Source organism: Lichenostomus cassidix, chromosome 3 (genome assembly GCF_008360975.1).
Source record: "Lichenostomus cassidix isolate B80296 chromosome 3, HeHo_3.0, whole genome shotgun sequence".
Classification (NCBI taxonomy): domain Eukaryota; kingdom Metazoa; phylum Chordata; class Aves; order Passeriformes; family Meliphagidae; genus Lichenostomus; species Lichenostomus cassidix.
In genome coordinates this window covers 20607241-20624123 of record NC_139483.1, presented here as the reverse complement: position 1 = coordinate 20624123, position 16883 = coordinate 20607241, and the positions used below count along the sequence as shown (strand labels likewise).

Sequence of the window (16883 nt, the reverse complement as noted above, 5' to 3'; positions counted from 1 at the left end):
TCCGAACTGTGCTTGCTGAACTTTTGAAGAGCCCTACTAGGAAGGTTGTGGGCTCAGCCCTGGCCCAGGGAAGGGAAACTTTGCAAAGTTGTCATGAAAACTTTTATGGTAACGTGGGCAAAATGAGGCTGTAACATTGTATTTGCATGAGATAGTGGTTGTTACTTTAAATACGCGGTTGTAATGTCAGCGAGAGGAGTCGTGATGTTAGCCTGGCTCGGTCATGTTGCACCTTGAGTGCTTTGCAGATACAATCAGAGGATGCCAGACTTGCTGTGTTTTATGGGCTCTGAATGCCAATGGCTACCAAAATGTTGTATGCTATCACATCGAATAAAGACCCTAACCTTTGATTTACTTCAGTGAGCTTATCTCAGTTTAAGGCAATTTTCTTTTTTTTTTGCTTCCCTCACCAGGGAGGGTGTGCAGACATTTTAAAAGTAGTCAGTACTGCTGAGAGATCCCTATTGCTGTCATACCAAAATGTCACTTGTTGGGTAACACATGTTCTATTTTTGGTGGGATCTACTGCAACACATGCACTTTAAAGCAGAAAAGGACCTTCCTCGTGGCAGTTCCCTGTGTTGGGGTATATACAAATATAAAAAAGGAGAGTGTGAGCCTTAGGTCTGTTCAGAATACGCAGATATCAGGGCAGACAGAGTGAGAGAGTAAGGGGCTCTGAGGTGACAGGAGATAAAACAGTATATTTAATAATACAATATTTTTGCTTGGCATTTGGAGACACTTACTCAATAAAGGTCATGCTTTCTATAACCAGAGAAGTAGTAGAATGGGCAGAGCAGAAGCAGAGGGTTAATACTAGTGAACAGGTACACAGAGCAGTTTTAAATTTTTGAAAACACAAAAACCATGGCTCATCATGCATCATAATGTGGCAAAAAATGATGCTGTCTGTCAAATAGCAGAGAGGAACATGTTTCCAAGCCCAGCAATTTATCAGGAAAGCATAGTGCTTTTGCATAAACAGAGTTGTTTGGAAAAACTTGCTTTTGAAAGTCTAAACAAATACAAATAGTGTCTACTGTTCAAAGATGTGGTTCAATCTGTAGCTGCAGTATGCTGAAGGAAATACAGTTTTCATAGTGAAATGCAAAAAACTGTTTAAAAAGTTATTCAGCGTATAATTTTATTTCATTCAGGTTCCTAGAAAGGAGTAACTTCTGTTTTCTTTTTAAGGAAAGAAGGATTGTCCAAGTGTGGAAGATGCAAACAGGCCTTTTACTGCAATGTGGAATGTCAGGTATGGTAATGCAATTTGTGAGGATGGGGGGGGAAGGAGGGCAGGGGTTGCAGGACTCCAGTTTTTGTTTGTGTGGCATCAATATGCTCTAATTCTGCCTATGGTTAATAGCAGTCCAGTCAGTTCCAGCATCCCACAGATGCTGACCATGGAGTTATGCTCTGGACAATTACAGGATTTCGACATGGTCTGCGTGAGTCTTTCAAGATCAGTAGCTTCAGGCCTTGGTACCACTGAGACTTTGATTAGAGCTGCCTTTCAGCCCAATAATTATGCCTGTATTACTTCTTCCTTTAAGGACAAAACAGATAATTTAACATTATCTCGCTAAACTGGTAAAAGATCCTGCATCTAATGGAAAAAATCAAAACACTAAATAGCCATCTTAAGAGAGGTTTTTAAGGATTTTTTTTTTTATTTTTGCAAGTATTTAAAGTATTGAGAGTACTACAGTTGATGGTAGCCATAACTGTTTGAAGCCTACTATGCTTTCTCCCTAACTTACTCACTGTGGCAACTTTTATTCTTTTTGTGTACTTTGTTTTTTATAGGCCCCAGGAAGTAGAGTATAAGCATACACTAAATGCAAAACATCCAAAATATTTGCATGCTGTTTTAACTCCATTTTTAATTCAAATTAGAATCACACCTTAAAAAAAAAAAAAAAAAAAAAGCCAGAACTAGAATCTAGCCTTTATGGGCCCTCAGCTTGATACAGAGGAATGATCCAGTTTCTGTGTGGAAGAACTCAACTGGATTGCTGGTTGAATAATGTAAGCTATGCAAGGTCTGTGGTGCTGGGCACAGAGTATGGAACAAAACTTACGATGGATTTGAGTCACCCAAGGCCTGGCGTGCAACTATGTGTTAGCTATAAATAATCCAAACTTTTTCCTACGTGCTAACATGCTGTTGGGTGCATGAGTACATGACAAGTAATCTCTGTTGTCATTACCTGGACAGAGATGTTTTGGGTTGTGCTGTTCAGTTCCCAGCCACTTTGGATATGGCTGTCACTTTTATTTCAACGATGTGTCTTATTCTCCTGTTCCACAAGTTTCCAGAGAAGCCTGACCTCTCCTCAGTTTTCCTTCTATTACTTCTCCAACTTCCTGTTTTCCCACAGAATCTTAGTGAATTGTGGGTGAATCAAATAGCCTTTTTGTTTTGAGGAACCAGGGGGACTCAAAAGACTTAATAGAAATAACTTTTTTACAAAATTTGCAATAGTTTGTAGAATTTCCAAAGTGAAAGCTTACTGTATGAGCATCATTAAGGGTCTTGAGAGGAATCTGGATGAGTTTTAAAGACAGTGGAGAGAAAAACCCATGATTCATTAATGAAAAATGCTTGTTTCTAAGAAATGTTTCCATGTGACATTATTTCTTATAGGCTTTTAACTAGAGGAGGGAAGGATATCCTCGAACAAAGCAGCTGTTTAGCAGCTTTTATCTGAGACTGTGAGTTTCTTCTCTTACTGTATAAAATTCACAATTGTTTATGAAGCAGGTGAACAAGATTTCATGAAGTAGGAAAGCTTACTAATATTGTGCTAGGAAAAATTGTATGTAGATATTATGGTGGAAATAGAACTTATTTCTTCTTATTCATGGTCCTTTGCTTTTACCACCAAGCAGCCTCCCTTAGTGTCCTGAATTCCAGCTGTGACAAAAGTTTATACTTTTATATTTGCAAACAAGGGGGGGTTGATTTCTTTCTTTATTTTTTTCCTCCCTGGTAAAGTTTTGTACATACATGTATTGCTTTTTCTAGATTTTTTTTTTGTTTGTTTTTAGTGGTCAGAATGGTCTTTCTCTAGAGGGACGCATTCCTAGGAAAAAACCCCTGAACTGCTCAAACTGAGTGTCATTAAGTTTACTAAAGCTGATGCACAGCAAAAGGCTGTCTGTCTTATAAGTTAGTGAATTAAAATCTTCTCTACCTCTTGGTGTGTGGTATGATGCTTTAGATATAAAGGCCGTTTTTAGATTTTGTTGATGTCTAAATCATAGTATGATGTACACAGGTACTAGCCCTTCACTCTTACTGGTGATATATATATTGCTTTTGATTCCTTAGTTGATATAACACTGTCTTCCATCTTTTGGGCCCTTCTGAGTCAATCTGATGAAATTTATGAATGTTGCTGAGATTGAATTCTTTGACATTCTTTCAAAGTTACCTTCAAGCATAATATTCTCTAGAAACCAGTCTCCACTGACTGTACGTGCTACACAGACAGTCTGCATCTTCATCCCTGTCGTCTTCAAAGGCACTTTTCAGCAGTTCAGCAATTCTTTGTCAAAGCCAAAAAGGACATCTGTGCCTTGATATTGAATTTGTAACACTGGAATGTACAGGAAATGTGTCCCTTTTGCCTCCATGGATGTGAGACTTCATGGGACAGTGATAAAAGGGCAGGGCTGTACTTGTGCGTTGCCATGGTATTGTTCATTTCATTTTTATTTTTTAATTTAATTTTCTCTGTAAATCCATGAATTTTTTTGCTCAGTTCAGCTAAAAATTATGTGTAGCCAAGAAGGGTATGGTGTGATTTCATATGTTGGTTAATGTCTGGTTACTCCATATAATTCATTTAGACAAATGTTAGCCATATGAGGCATACTGGGATAAAAACCCAAAGCCTTTGAGCTTGCTCTTTTCTTACTTAAAGACTTCATGTACCACAATTCATAGGAATTCTTGCTCGTTGTGGGGAGAGGTGGATCTATACACATACACATGCACACATACTGGCTTTGGCATAGTTCCCTAGTATTCCTATTTTGGTCTCTTATCTTGCTTTTAAGATAGATAATTGCAAATTTGGCTTGTATTAAGCTGGATGTTTGCGTAGGTGTGGACAGCTTTGGATGCAGGGCATATGAAAGTGGAAGTTACCTTTGCTGCCTGTCCATGCTGCTTTTAATGTTTTGTGTGTTGAATCTAGTCTGTGTTTGCTGAGTCTTTCTTTTCCCAAGCTGTAATCCAGTTCTTCTTTTAAAAGGGATTGTGATTTCCAGCAGATTTACACCATCCCACTCTCCACTGTATAGCCTCCTTGGAGCACAGGCCTGTTATTATAGTAGTGGCTTTCAGCCCCCATCTGCACCTGTTCAGGTCTTGACTTCTTAAATTATAATAATTTTAGTCAAGCAGCAGGAGACCTGTGCTCATTTTTTTTCCTCAGAAATTAGGGGCTAAAACATCCCAAAGAAAAAATTTTTAAGAGGGTTACGTGGTTGCAATTGTGGGACTGGTGAACTTGAACCAGCTACTGGAACTCCTCTTGCTGTTATTGCACATGGCTATCTTTATCCCAGACAGAGTGGAGATCAGCTAGCCAGCGTGCAGAAAGAGGTGTTTTTGTCATGACTTTCAGCATTTAAAAAGTATTTTGAACAAACCATTTATGGGTTTTTCTAAACATGTCATGTTAAAGGTTGCTGTAGTTGATATTGCTAGAATAAGTGAAATTTTAAATAAGTGAAATTTTAAAAATAAGGTATTTTTAACCATCTAGTAAGCATCAAAAATATAGTTGGAGACCTGTAATTAGCATTAAGCAGGTGTGTTTTAAATGGGACCTTGTAGAAATTGCCAGCTCCTCTTTGGTGAGCTGTAGAAAAAATACAAAATTTTTTGCTGTAATGATACTGCACAAAAGGATTTTGACACTATAAGGTTTTGTTGGGTGTCTGTCCCCCAAACAAAAAATTTCTCAATGTATTTTTTTTATAAATATCTTCTGTAAGCATGATGAATGTTAACCTATGTAAGTCAAATACCCTCTATAGCCCAGCATTTGGTAAATGATGATAGGGAAGGATGGCTGTGAAGGTATATAAAACTTTTATCTTTGCTGCTTGTTGAAATGCTGTATCAGAGAACTTTACCAATTAAATATCAGACATCAGAAGTTGCCTCACTGAAATTCAGTTGAAAAGTTGGATGCCATTTGATCACAATTGGGCCTTAAGATTTTGAAGAAGTGAGCTTAACCCCTGCATTGGCTTGCCTATCAGTTCTGCCTGGTATTTTTGTGTGTTTCTTTTTAATTGAGTGAAACAGGACAGAGTTTTTATATAGTATTGAAAAAGTCCATGTGAGAAAGGACGTACAAGGACATTTGTTTGCACTTGAGTCTTTTTTTTTTTAGTATTATATTTTGTTATTTGTTGTTTTTCTCCTATGGTGAGCTATAAGACAGGGTTCTGGGAATAAATCCAGCTGTCCTGGACAGCAGTGTCTTTTTGAAGAATTTGGTGAAGAAGAGTGTAAAAATGCTTTGATGTAAAAAACATAAGCTTTAAAGAATTTCCCTTCCAAAAATGTTGTCACTCATAAATGAAGGGAAAAATACTGTGGATGTAATGAAAATAGGAAGAAAATATAATTAATGTAGCATGAGGGATTCAGCTAGAACAATGCTAGTATTGTAATTCAAACTACTTGGAGGAAAATGTGGAAAAGAATGCAAAACACAGTCCTGCTGTGATCTCAGGGAAAGCTGCTGTCATGGTGTTTCTATCCCAGGTATTACTCAGTCATCAGAACTCTCTTTTTTTCATGGTGTTTCAGGCTTTTATCTCATTTTGCACAATTCAGCCGTATCTTGTCCCTTTAACCTCCCTACCAGTTCATATAACTCAGTATGATTCTGCCTGGGGAAAGATTTTAATTAACGATGTGTAAAGAATAAAGGGGCAAATGGATTTTTTAAAAACACTGCTTTGAGACAGGCACATGATTTTGCATTTTGATTTTTTGTTTTATCAGGTAATTTCTCTTGTTTATTTAATGGGTTTGTATGGATGAGAGTCCTGCAAAGCTTCAGGTTCAGTGCCTTCACTTTTTGAACACCCAACAATCATGCAAAAGTTAGTGGGTGTCCTGGGTAAACAAGAAGAGGTGAGAGATGAGATTTCCCTGTGTCTCTTTTTAGCCTTTAGCCTGTGGATTCCTAAGCAAACACTGTCAGGAGTTTTCCAGAAAAGGTTTTGGGGCATATGTAGGAAATGGGTCTCTCTGGGGGTTTATTTCGTAGTGTGACAGCTGTAGGAGAGTAGAGAGTGTAATTTCACATGACATGATTACAGTGTAATATACTATTTTGGTTCTGGTCTGTATTGCCACATCCTCTTAGAATATTTACACCGGAGCTTATTTCAAGCAGCCTTGTATGTAGGTTTTTTTGGAAATACAATACTGAGATGTCAAGGACAAGGAAGTTGACATTGTGAGGGTTTGAATACCCTTGCAGTGTTGCACTGCTTCAAATCCTACCCAAGGCTGGGGCAGATGCTGACCTTTGTTTTCCTAGGAACATAACCTCCTAAAGCTGTCCATACCCAGAGCAATTAAAATAATTGTTTTCAATGAAAGAATTTTTGGTGTAGTAATTCTGAAATTAGTTATCTCAACTTTTGTTTTGATCTTCAAAACCTGTAAATAAGTTAACCAGCCAAAGCAGGAGGTACTGAGGATCCTGATTCCCCCGACTGTTTTGGGTTGTTGTATGTAGCCTACAGCTGTAGTTCCTACAAGAAATCCATCTCCCAGTAGATCTGTATTGTATCTACCAGTCCTGTGTAGATGCTTTAGACAGCCCCCAGTGTGTCTCTCTAGTGCCTCAAATGGCTCTTGCCTTTAGTGGTTAGGCAGCTGAGGGAAATGATTTCTTCTGTTCCTGACACTCAGTCACTGTGATGGGCCATATTGTTGGGTTTTTTAAACTATTTTTATAAATTTGGGGGAGTGGGCCAACACAGGGTCTGCAGTATGAGGTGAATCACAGTAAGGGGTTTCAAAAACATTCTGCAGGGTGCTAAAATTTCAAAGTTTTCACTTACATATTTGTGGGATTTGTTGTGAGTTTATTCCTCTGCTACTGTTTTCCACCAGTTTGAATCTGGTATGAAAGCAAAACTTGATGCTCCCTATGCAGACAAAACACTATAGATGTTCTAACATAGTGCCATAAAGGTGTGTTTGGGATGAGATATAGCAATGAATAACTGTGCAGTGCTTGAATATTTCCACATTTGAATGAATAAATAAAATGAAATTTGATGCAATCTGACGACAGCCTGTGCTAGTGCGGATTGTTAATGGGTGATTTTGTGCTATTCTTTGGAAGGTTCTGTGGTTTTGGGTGAAACTTAGAGAGTGAAAAAAGCCAGTGCCTTGTGCCATCACTCCAAGTGTTACTTATGTTGAGTTAGGAATATGCTATACATTAACTAAACTATATGCTATGCATTTAACTGAAATGTTTGTCTACATTAGTGTGTTTTCATTGTCTAGCTGCACTTTTATTTTTCAACATTTAAGGCGAAAATCTGATAATTCCATCAAGATGTTTGGATTTGACCTTACAGTCAAACAATTCTTAGTGATTGTGAATCCACTGACTTCAGACACATTACTCCTGATAACACCAGGGTCACCTCATAATGAGGGGCCAAAGTATTAAATGGAAATGAATCCAATAAAGCCATCAAGCTCAGACCTGCTGTGTCCTCACATGCTTGATCTGAACAATAAGAACTGGTGATTTATAAATCATGTTGTCTGTTTGCTTCTTTGTCATTTAATACTTTTTTTCCACTGAGTGAATGAAGATGTTCTGACCTCAGCTCATCCCTTGTGGATTTGTTTGAAAAAAGCAGGATAGCTGTACCCCTTAAATGTGACTCAAGCTTTTGTTCAGATTTAGTGAGCGTCATCTTAGTTTTTAAAGGAAACACATTTCCCTTGACCTCTAGGATCTGGCCACACTTGCTTCATCCCCTTTTTCATAAGTTTATCTCCAACTTTTTTTTTTTTTTTAATTATATTTTTCTATGTTTTCAGAAGGAAGACTGGCCAATGCACAAGCTGGAGTGTGCCTCCATGTGCGCTTTTGGAGAGAACTGGCATCCTTCAGAAACTGTGAGGCTAACAGCACGAATCATTGCCAAACAGGTGAGCAGGAGGCTAAGCTTGGGAGGTTTGCTCCTGCTCTGGGTGCCAGGGAAGGCAGGAATGTGAAAATTGACCGAGAGTAGCTGTGCCTGCAAGCACACACAAATACGCACACAAACACACACTAGTTTCTTCTGCACAGACAGGTATAGCACAGCGCACGAGCAGCTGAATGAACTGACCATCAGACCACTGCAGCACGGTCAGGGCCACCATAGTCCGGCTGGAGACTTTTGTGGAAAGCTAGCAAAAGGCTAGTGAAGTCTTTAGCTGTGTAGCTATAACCTATGGCCAAAGTACTGCTGAGCAGAGCCTGGAAATGTTTATTGATAGGTTCATGTTGGTGTTTCAGCCTCTGTTCTGGTAGATTTGAGCTCTTGGTTACATGTGTGGGCAAGCACCAAGGCAACACTGATGAAAAGAAGAATGAGATTTGATATTTGGGCTTAAATTCCTGGGAATGCTTCTAGTGTTATGTGGCTGCAGGCACTGATACCTTTATGAAGCAGTTGCCTGTGGTAGTATTTTTCAGCTGCAGTTGCATGGCATTATGTAGCATATAACTCCCAGTACATTTGTGAGTCAAAAATATCTCTGAGGTATTCAGATATAAGCATTTATGGTTGTGAGTTAGCTGGTGAAAAGCAGAGTTTGAGAGAGAAATTTCAGACCTTTGGTGTTTGGAGAAAAAGAATATTATGAGTAAGTAAAGAATATTATGAGTAAGGAAAGAAGACTGCAATGTCAACCTCCATGTCAGTGTTCCCTAGCTATATGGATACTGAGGATAACACAAGTGCTTACAGGGAGGGGATGGGATTCACGAGTTTCAAGGTTATTATGCTGTGTATCTTTGCAGAGCTCTAAACTCTCTCTGCAAAAACAAATCCTCTTTGAAGCATATTTGTGTGATTGAGGTCTGCTTATGTGACAAGGGCAACCTGGATACTGTATGTAGGGAGGATTTTGGTGGCCTGCTGGGAAGGTAGCTGCATACTTGCTGTGTGTGTAGATGTGTGTGTGTGAATGTATGTGTGTGTGACTTAATTAAAGCATGGTTTGGTGGTGATCCACAAACAACACCGAATGTTTAATGACAAAAAGTCGTTGGAGTAAATTTCTGCTTTTATCGCTTACAGGGAGGGGGGAGAACCCTACATGTCATATAAAAGCTAAATATGCAAACCATAGTCCCTGAACCTCAGCTGCTGGGCCACCTGCAAAGCCATATTTAATGGCCAAGATTACAAAGAAGTGGCCTTAGGCCAACAGTGGAGCATTGCTTTTGAACTCTGTCAACAGTCAGTTTATTCACTTTCCTCAAAGCAAAGCCTGTCTTCTGCCTGCTTGCTATTGTTAGCAGCTTTCTGGGTGTCTAGAACAAAGCAAATGACATATTTAAAATACTGTTCAGTTTATGTATAAAAATTTGATAGGAGTTCATCTTTGGCTGCCTAATTTGCTGTGGAGAGAATATTTCTATGCCTTTACTGAGGGCAGTCAATTTAACTCATTGCTGTTCATAAACTCTTATAAATTCCACAGGCTGTGGATTTGGATTTGTCTTACAGGTAGGAGTTCCCAAATTCTGAATGAGTACACAAAACTGCCAAAGTGAAACATTAAAATACTTCCTTTTTTTTTTTTTTGCCCCTTGTTGTTAGAAAGCTCACCCTGAAAGAACACAGTCGGAGAAGCTGCTTGCTGTAAAAGAGTTTGAATCACGTAAGTAAGAAAGGCTTCTAGGTAAACAGAGGTTTTGACTTAACTATATTAATGATTTGTTTCCCCATGGCTCCCCTCTGTCAAAACCTTTCAGAACATCCCGCTCCTGCTGGAGAAAGGAAGTAAATAAAGAGATTTGTGGTTCCTCATTTTTTGAAGGTGCTGTGCTCTTCTTTCTTTCTTTTTTTCTTGGCTGCTTATGGGAGCTGTGAAACAAGGATGAAAACCTAGACAGAGTTAATTATGTAGCATACATCCATCTCTTGCTTCTCTGGTATTCTAGTGTCTTTTGAGAATTGTAATGTTGTAAAATTAAAATAGCTGGTATTTGTTACCAGGAGGTATAAAATCAGAGACAGCACAGTTGCTTGATGGTGACAGTGACTAAGGGGCTAATTGCAGAACCCTCTGGACTGTGCTTCAGTATCTGTCACTGCCAGTCAAATCTGATATGTTATATATGATTCCATGTCCTAAATGCTCTAAAATAATCCAAAGAAGGAGATAAGGCAATGGCTCACTTTTAAGTGGATTTTTTACTGGGCATCAACTGAACTGTTTATGTCAGTAAGGCTGAGTTAAGAGATTGACTATTAGTAACCATCCTGGCACAGTTTTCACTGGTCTGTCATTTTCTTTCTTAGTGCTGGGCATAATATACACAGAGACAATGGGTTGTGTATTCACATTTCTCACTCTGATGGCTTCCAAAACATTTTACAAAATGCTGAATGAATGTACTCATTGCAAGGACTTGAGGTAGCAAAGTAACCAAGCACAGTAGTCTTAGTTGCTTCCTGAACAAAAGCTCCTGTCATTGATTTTGGGACAACTGGGGGAACAAAGGGGGAAAAATGCCAACATTTAACTTTGCCTAGGGCAAGGATAATTTTTACAGGTAAGTTGGCAGGATCAAGGGTGAGGAGAATGGGTAAGTGCTGAAGTAGTTTCTGTGTATTCTTCTGCATTGCAGCTTGTCTTCAATTTATTTAATTGGGAGCTAAAAGGCTGAAATGTTTTTTTTCTGTTGCAGTGTCCCACTTGTCCTCTCAAAGCCTTTGTTTTGTTAGCAAGCACCCCTATTCCTGCTGCCTTTTTGACTCACCTCACTGCTTAGTACACCTTTACTATGTTCCTCAGTTGTCTTACGCTTTGCAACACCATACACAGGAAAGGAAAAGGCACCTGGCTGTCTGCTGGAAGCTCAGAATTTCTTATTTCTGATTTTTTCTTAATTCTCCTCAGATGGTCCTGTTTCATTTCCCTCAGTGTTTTTTGTGACTCATCCATCATTCACATCTGCTCCTACAAATCATTGCCTTCTTCTTCCACTGTTGTGCAGCCTTTTATCTCCATCATTGTTTCGATTTAGAGAAAGCAAGAGAGAACTAGTAACACTGCCACTATGAGAGAGTGGATTAGGAAAAAACTTCCAAACACTGTTTTTGAGGAGAGAGAGAGAGGGGACCAGGACTAAATGGTTATCATCTAGCTTGCTCTGCATGGATCAGGCAGGAAAAGATTCAGTGGCCATGGCTTTGGCTGGAACCTGGGGCCTGAGGGTAAATCTCTGAAGAAACGCATAATGGAATATAGTTGGCAGGTGTGCCAGGACGTTTCCACTGGGTGTTCTTGCTGTCTCCTATTAGTAGATGTCTGCAGGCTAAACACACCTCTGTTTATGGTCAGCCCCCCAGCCCATGGAGACATGTCCATTTTCAGGCACTGTTTGCAGCTGAAGCAGCTACCTGCAGTAGGTCAGGTGGATTTTGTTCCTGGGCACCTCCTCTTGCTGCAGAGGGAACCCCTGTAACCAGCCCCAGTGTTGCAGTGTTGGATCCCTATCATTTGTGTGGCCACAGATAGTTAGGGCTTCTGTGCTGGGAAAGACCACATCTTTTGAAAGCAGGGATAAACAGCCTTAGCAGCAGTTTGGGCTGGTTTGTGCTGATAAGGAATAGATCTGTATGAGAAAGTTTCATTATATAAAGCATGCTTTCAGGTGAGTGATGTTGAGTGTGACTTCATGCCACAATAGATGGGACCACATAGCTTTGCAAGGTTGTGTCAGACAGCTGAGGACAGCTATCCAGAGGCCTCTAGAGCATCAGGGCTGGCTGGGCTGTTTGCTAGGGTTAACAAATGCGCTTTAAAGGCTATAGCCCTTCTCCCAAGGAAGTGAGGTCTGTGTCCAATTATCTGCTAACCTAAAGATGTCAGAAAATGCTTTTTAATCCTTCATGTTCTTGTAGCGCACATGTGGCTTTAGCAGAGGCAACATTGTGTTTGTGGAAGAGCAGGCACTTCTTGCAGTATTTCCAAGTAGCTTGTCCTTCAGGGGTTTCTGTTAATGTCTGGGCCTCTTCTAACCTAAGTCTACCTGCAGCTTGTGGGGGGGTTTTCTTGTTACTGAAATGGAATGTATTCTTTGTCCACAGACCTTGACAAACTAGACAATGAAAAGAGAGAGCTGATTCAGAACGACATTGCTGCTCTTCATCACTTTTACTCAAAGCACTTGGAGTACCCTGACAATGCTGCCCTTGTAGTTCTCTTTGCACAAGTAAGTTGGCTAGAACACAGCCTGCTCAGGTGGATGGTGCTGTAGCAGTTTAGCTTTTCTGAAAGGGGGAAAATGTTAATTGCAGTGGAAAGGGTAGTTCTTTGCTTATCTTAGGGACAACTGAGTGTTCTTGATGGAGATCTTCTTTGTTGAGCAGTAGTGGCTGGATGTGCCCTATTTAGATCCTGAGGGGAGAGATTCTTGTCTGCAGACTTTCCATGAGGTGCTTCTCAAACACTGAAGAAAAGGGGAAACAGCCTTTAGTAAACCCTGTCAAATTAAGCTTCTTGTGGGCCAAACGCAGTGTGGCTGTTGCTGAACTAACATGGAAGGCTGCTGGCCTGAGACCCTGCAGAGGCAAATCTTTCGTTCAGGCTTCAAACTTGTGGAAATCCTTGCTGGTCAGGTCATCATTGTGTTTGACCTTCACAGGGAGTAAACTTCAGAGAAGTAGAAAGAGCAGCAGAAAGCGCAGCCTAAAACTTTTATCTGGTGTGTGGCTTTTAAATGTAGTCAGGTGGTTTGGCCATCTGGAGAGATGAAGGAAAGACAGGATGTCTTGTTAGGTAACTTCTGATATGTCACTTCTTTTTTCTCATCTACTTTTCATATGCATCTGAATTGAATGTATTGTAGTGGATGGAATAATACACCAGTGGAATACTGAAAGATCCATTTTCTACTTTTTCTTCTTTTACTTCAATATAAGCTACTTTTATACTTAAGTTTCTAAGTAAAATAATGTCTTGAGATGGGGGCAAATGTTGACTGCTGTGGTGAAAGCTGAGATGGTAATATCCTGATTGGTAGAGCTTGATTTACCAACAAGGAGGCACAGTTACTTTAATATCCAGGTACTTTTCCTTAATATCCAGGTACTCCTGTTCTGTAGGGGAATGTTTCTTTAATATGTTTAGCATCTTCTTATCATATCTTGTGTTGTTTCTAATTACACATTTCCTTTCAATGACAAGGGGTTTTTTCTCTTTTGAAGACTTTACAATTTATATTCGTCAGAAGGATACTTTAAAGACATCAGTACAACCAGTTTCTTACAGTATTTCTGAATATTTTTGTTAGAATGTAGCTGGAATTCCCCAAAGATTACATTATTTTGACTATGAAGACTTTTGCTGCATGTCCTGTCCAAAAGCAGCTCTACCAGATTTTGGTACTTTACTGATTTCTGTGAACTGCTGACTCCCAGATCTCATATTCCACCCAGTCTTCTCTATGGATGTCTGATGTCACCCGTAGGTGTTACCTTAAGCTTATCCTGATCATCAGGTAACTCTCTGCCACTGTGGACCTTAGAACTTTTTGAACTGAAATTTCCAGAAGTCATCTGGATGCTCCGCAGAAGCATTTACAGGATGCAGCCTTCTGAGGTGTTAGCCCCAGGATAAATCTTTCTAGAAGAAAGGGAGCTATGCTTGTGCTTGGCATGTACATGTCAAGTTGACTCAGCCTAAACCCAGTGGTATGGATATGCTGCTGCTCTTTGTTTGCTTCAACATTTACTCAGCCTTATGTGGTCTACTTTTCCCCTCCATTCCTCATTGTTTCTCCCTGTGGTTCAGGACAGTCATTTGGGACTTCAATACCTCTGACTCCTTTCTCATTGCTTTTAGTGGACTTAGGCTGCTGATCTTCCTTACACAGCTAAAGTGTAAGTTGTCTTTTTGTGTGGAGTGATGTTCTTTTGTCCAAAGTCTTTGCCTTTCACTGCTCTCTTCTCCAGCTGTTGGCATCATTCTAGTCTGTTTTGTCTCCATCGAATATTGAGTCTCACCTTATCATACTCCAGTTTTTCTCATCTCAAGTTCCCACATCTCACCCTTTCCTTGAAGATCTTGCATTTTGTGCCTCCCATTGCACATTCTCTTTTCCACCATTGGGAACAACCTTGAGCTCAAATTTCTTTGCTGTTGTTCCTTTACTCCCTCGACTTTGCCTTTTCTAGTCATGCATTCATCTGGTGAAACCAGTACTATCTCATCCCTTCTAATCCCTCTTCTTGTGCCATTTCTGGTATGATATTTCCATGAAGTGTGTTGTCTCTGGCTTAGTGAAGGGGAGTTGATGTTAACTCACTACATATTTTTAAATATTTCCCTCTGATTCAGAACCATCAAGCTGTTCTTTGTCAGCCTTTGTAGCCTTATGTTCTTACTTGCTGTAGATATTATCTTTCCCTTCTATTGTTTTTGCATTCAGCAATTACATTTTGGTTTTGGTTCAGGTATGCTCTTACAGTGGCTAGTGCAGTAGCATACCCATCTTGAGAGACTGGGAACCTTTGGATGCTATGTTGCTAAAAATAACAGGATAAAGATCAAGCAAAGATAGCAGAGATACTGATGAGTGAATCAGGACATTCCTTTCCTTAATCATGAGCTCACTCTGAACAGTTCATACCTGAGGAGTGGCTTTGGTTATTTGTATATTTCTAAAAGCCAGTCCAAGCTACTTTCCAGATACTTGTGGGGTATATCACTTTGCTTGGTGAGCAACCTGGTGAGCAACCTGGTCTATGGGAAGATGTCCCTGCCTCTGGGGACTAGAGAGAAAAAAAAAACCAAAAAAACAAAACCTCTGATGGACCTCTGATGTTTACAGTCCCTTCCAAATCAAACCATTCTATGGTTCTGTGATTGTTGTTGTTAGCATTTGTTGTCAACTCTTACCCTTTCCAGAACAAATACTGCACTATATTTGATTGACTATTCCTGTGCCCATTCTAGCTTTAACTGGATTTGGCCATGTTGTTTTAGTGAGTAGTTGTTTTAGTGCTTTACTGGTGTTTTTTTCATGTTTGTAGGGAGATAATGGTGAATGTGGAGAGGGTTCTCTTTGTGTCAGTATCTGTGGGACTTGAAGTGGAAGTGGAATAAAGTACTTGACTGAGGTGCATTTTGGCCACTTAAAGTCATACAAACCACATGAAAAAAGCTGAAACTTCTGTAAGATTCCTTTGAGTTGGATGAGAACAAAAGTGAGGAGGTTTTAAAACCTGCTTGAATCTATTCTATAAGAGAGTTTTGTGAACAAGTTCTTTTGATCCTGTGTCTGTTTAAATTAGGAATACACTTCCTCTCATACTCTGTCCTTTTTCTTTCCCCTCCTATTCTATGTCTTTATGAGGTTCAAGTCTTTCTCAGTGCTTTTGTTGTTTTCACATGTGCTTTAGCTGGTGCTGGTATGTGCAGTCTTTGATGACAGGTGCCTTGTGGCAGGTCTCTGGGACATATGCTCCATCAAAGCTCTGTACTGCCCCAGCCCGGCTGAGTTTGCTGCCCTTCATTCCCACACTGCTCCTTGCATGTGTAGTTCTGCTTTGGCCCTTTTCTTGTCATGGCCCAGTGAAGCCTCTTTGGCCCACGTTGGGGCGAGGATTTATGTGCTCTTTTCAATTCCCACTTCTCTGGGTTGGCCCTCCTAAGGAGCAATCCACTGGATGTTGTGTCCTGAGCAGGTGCAAGTGTTGGACTGTCAGTTCAGTGTCCTGTGCATTCCTTTGAAGAGGGACTTTGTTGTCACTTCACTTGTTGAGATGTCATGGGGCTCCCTGTGAGTCCTGGGGAGGTGGATAGAAAATTGTAAGCAGATTTCTGCAATTGTGTTTGATGTATGAGAATGTGACATGTGAATACACGTGGAGTACTCAGCTGACCAGAAGCTGATTTAGCACCTTTCTCTTTTTTCTTAGGTTAACTGTAATGGCTTCACAATTGAAGATGAAGAACTCTCTCATTTGGGATCAGCCATATTTCCTGAGTAGGTTGATTTTAATATTTTTAAAATTAAATCATTTAAAAACAAAGAGAGGAAGTAGATGTCTACCAAAAGAAATTAATTTCTCTTGTTATAAATATGTTTAATTTGCTAAGAAAATGTGACCAATTATTTGCAGCAGTTTTTCATAAAAATCTGGTAATGTTTGGTAAAATTGCATGTGTAATTTGTTTTGAAACTTAGCTTGTGAACTATATTCAGGTTGATAGGAAACAATTACTTACTTGGGTAGCAGGTTCTGGACAGGGACATCAAGAAATTATCAAAGCCAAATGAAAAGGATTGCAGATGACTTGCTCTATTCACAACTTTCTGTTTTGGCTGGCTATAATCCTTCACCTGGTGCTCTCTGAACAATATTCCTTCTACCTTTGTTCCTTGGCAAATAGTAAATCCCTTTCATAACTTCTTTGAGCCTCCTTGCTATGCTACAGTGGAAAAAAAAATATGTACAAGCTTCTTAGCCTTATAAATAAACTGCAGATGTTAAATGTTAACTGCACTTTGTGAACAGGAGACCACAGCTTTCTCTAGGGCCAAGAAACATTTCTTGCATTTTTAAATCTGTCC

At 39.7% G+C, this 16883-nt stretch overlaps 1 protein-coding gene across 2 annotated transcripts in view; it reads left to right on the top strand.

Moving 5' to 3' along the window:
- The window catches only part of SMYD2 (SET and MYND domain containing 2), a 29269-nt gene that overhangs the window by 1634 nt on the left and 10752 nt on the right, over positions 1-16883 (top strand). Inside the window, exons 1-6 of one of the 2 annotated variants that reach the window (XM_085054833.1) lie at positions 1218-1264; positions 2657-2724; positions 8120-8230; positions 9895-9955; positions 12394-12518; positions 16228-16295. In XM_085054833.1, coding sequence (XP_084910959.1) covers positions 8135-8230; positions 9895-9955; positions 12394-12518; positions 16228-16295 — 350 coding nt within the window. In that variant the 5' untranslated portion in view covers positions 1218-1264; positions 2657-2724; positions 8120-8134. Of the gene's footprint in view, positions 1-1200; positions 1265-2656; positions 2725-8119; positions 8231-9894; positions 9956-12393; positions 12519-16227; positions 16296-16883 lie in introns of those variants that run through there. The other variant, XM_085054831.1, reaches the window with a different exon arrangement.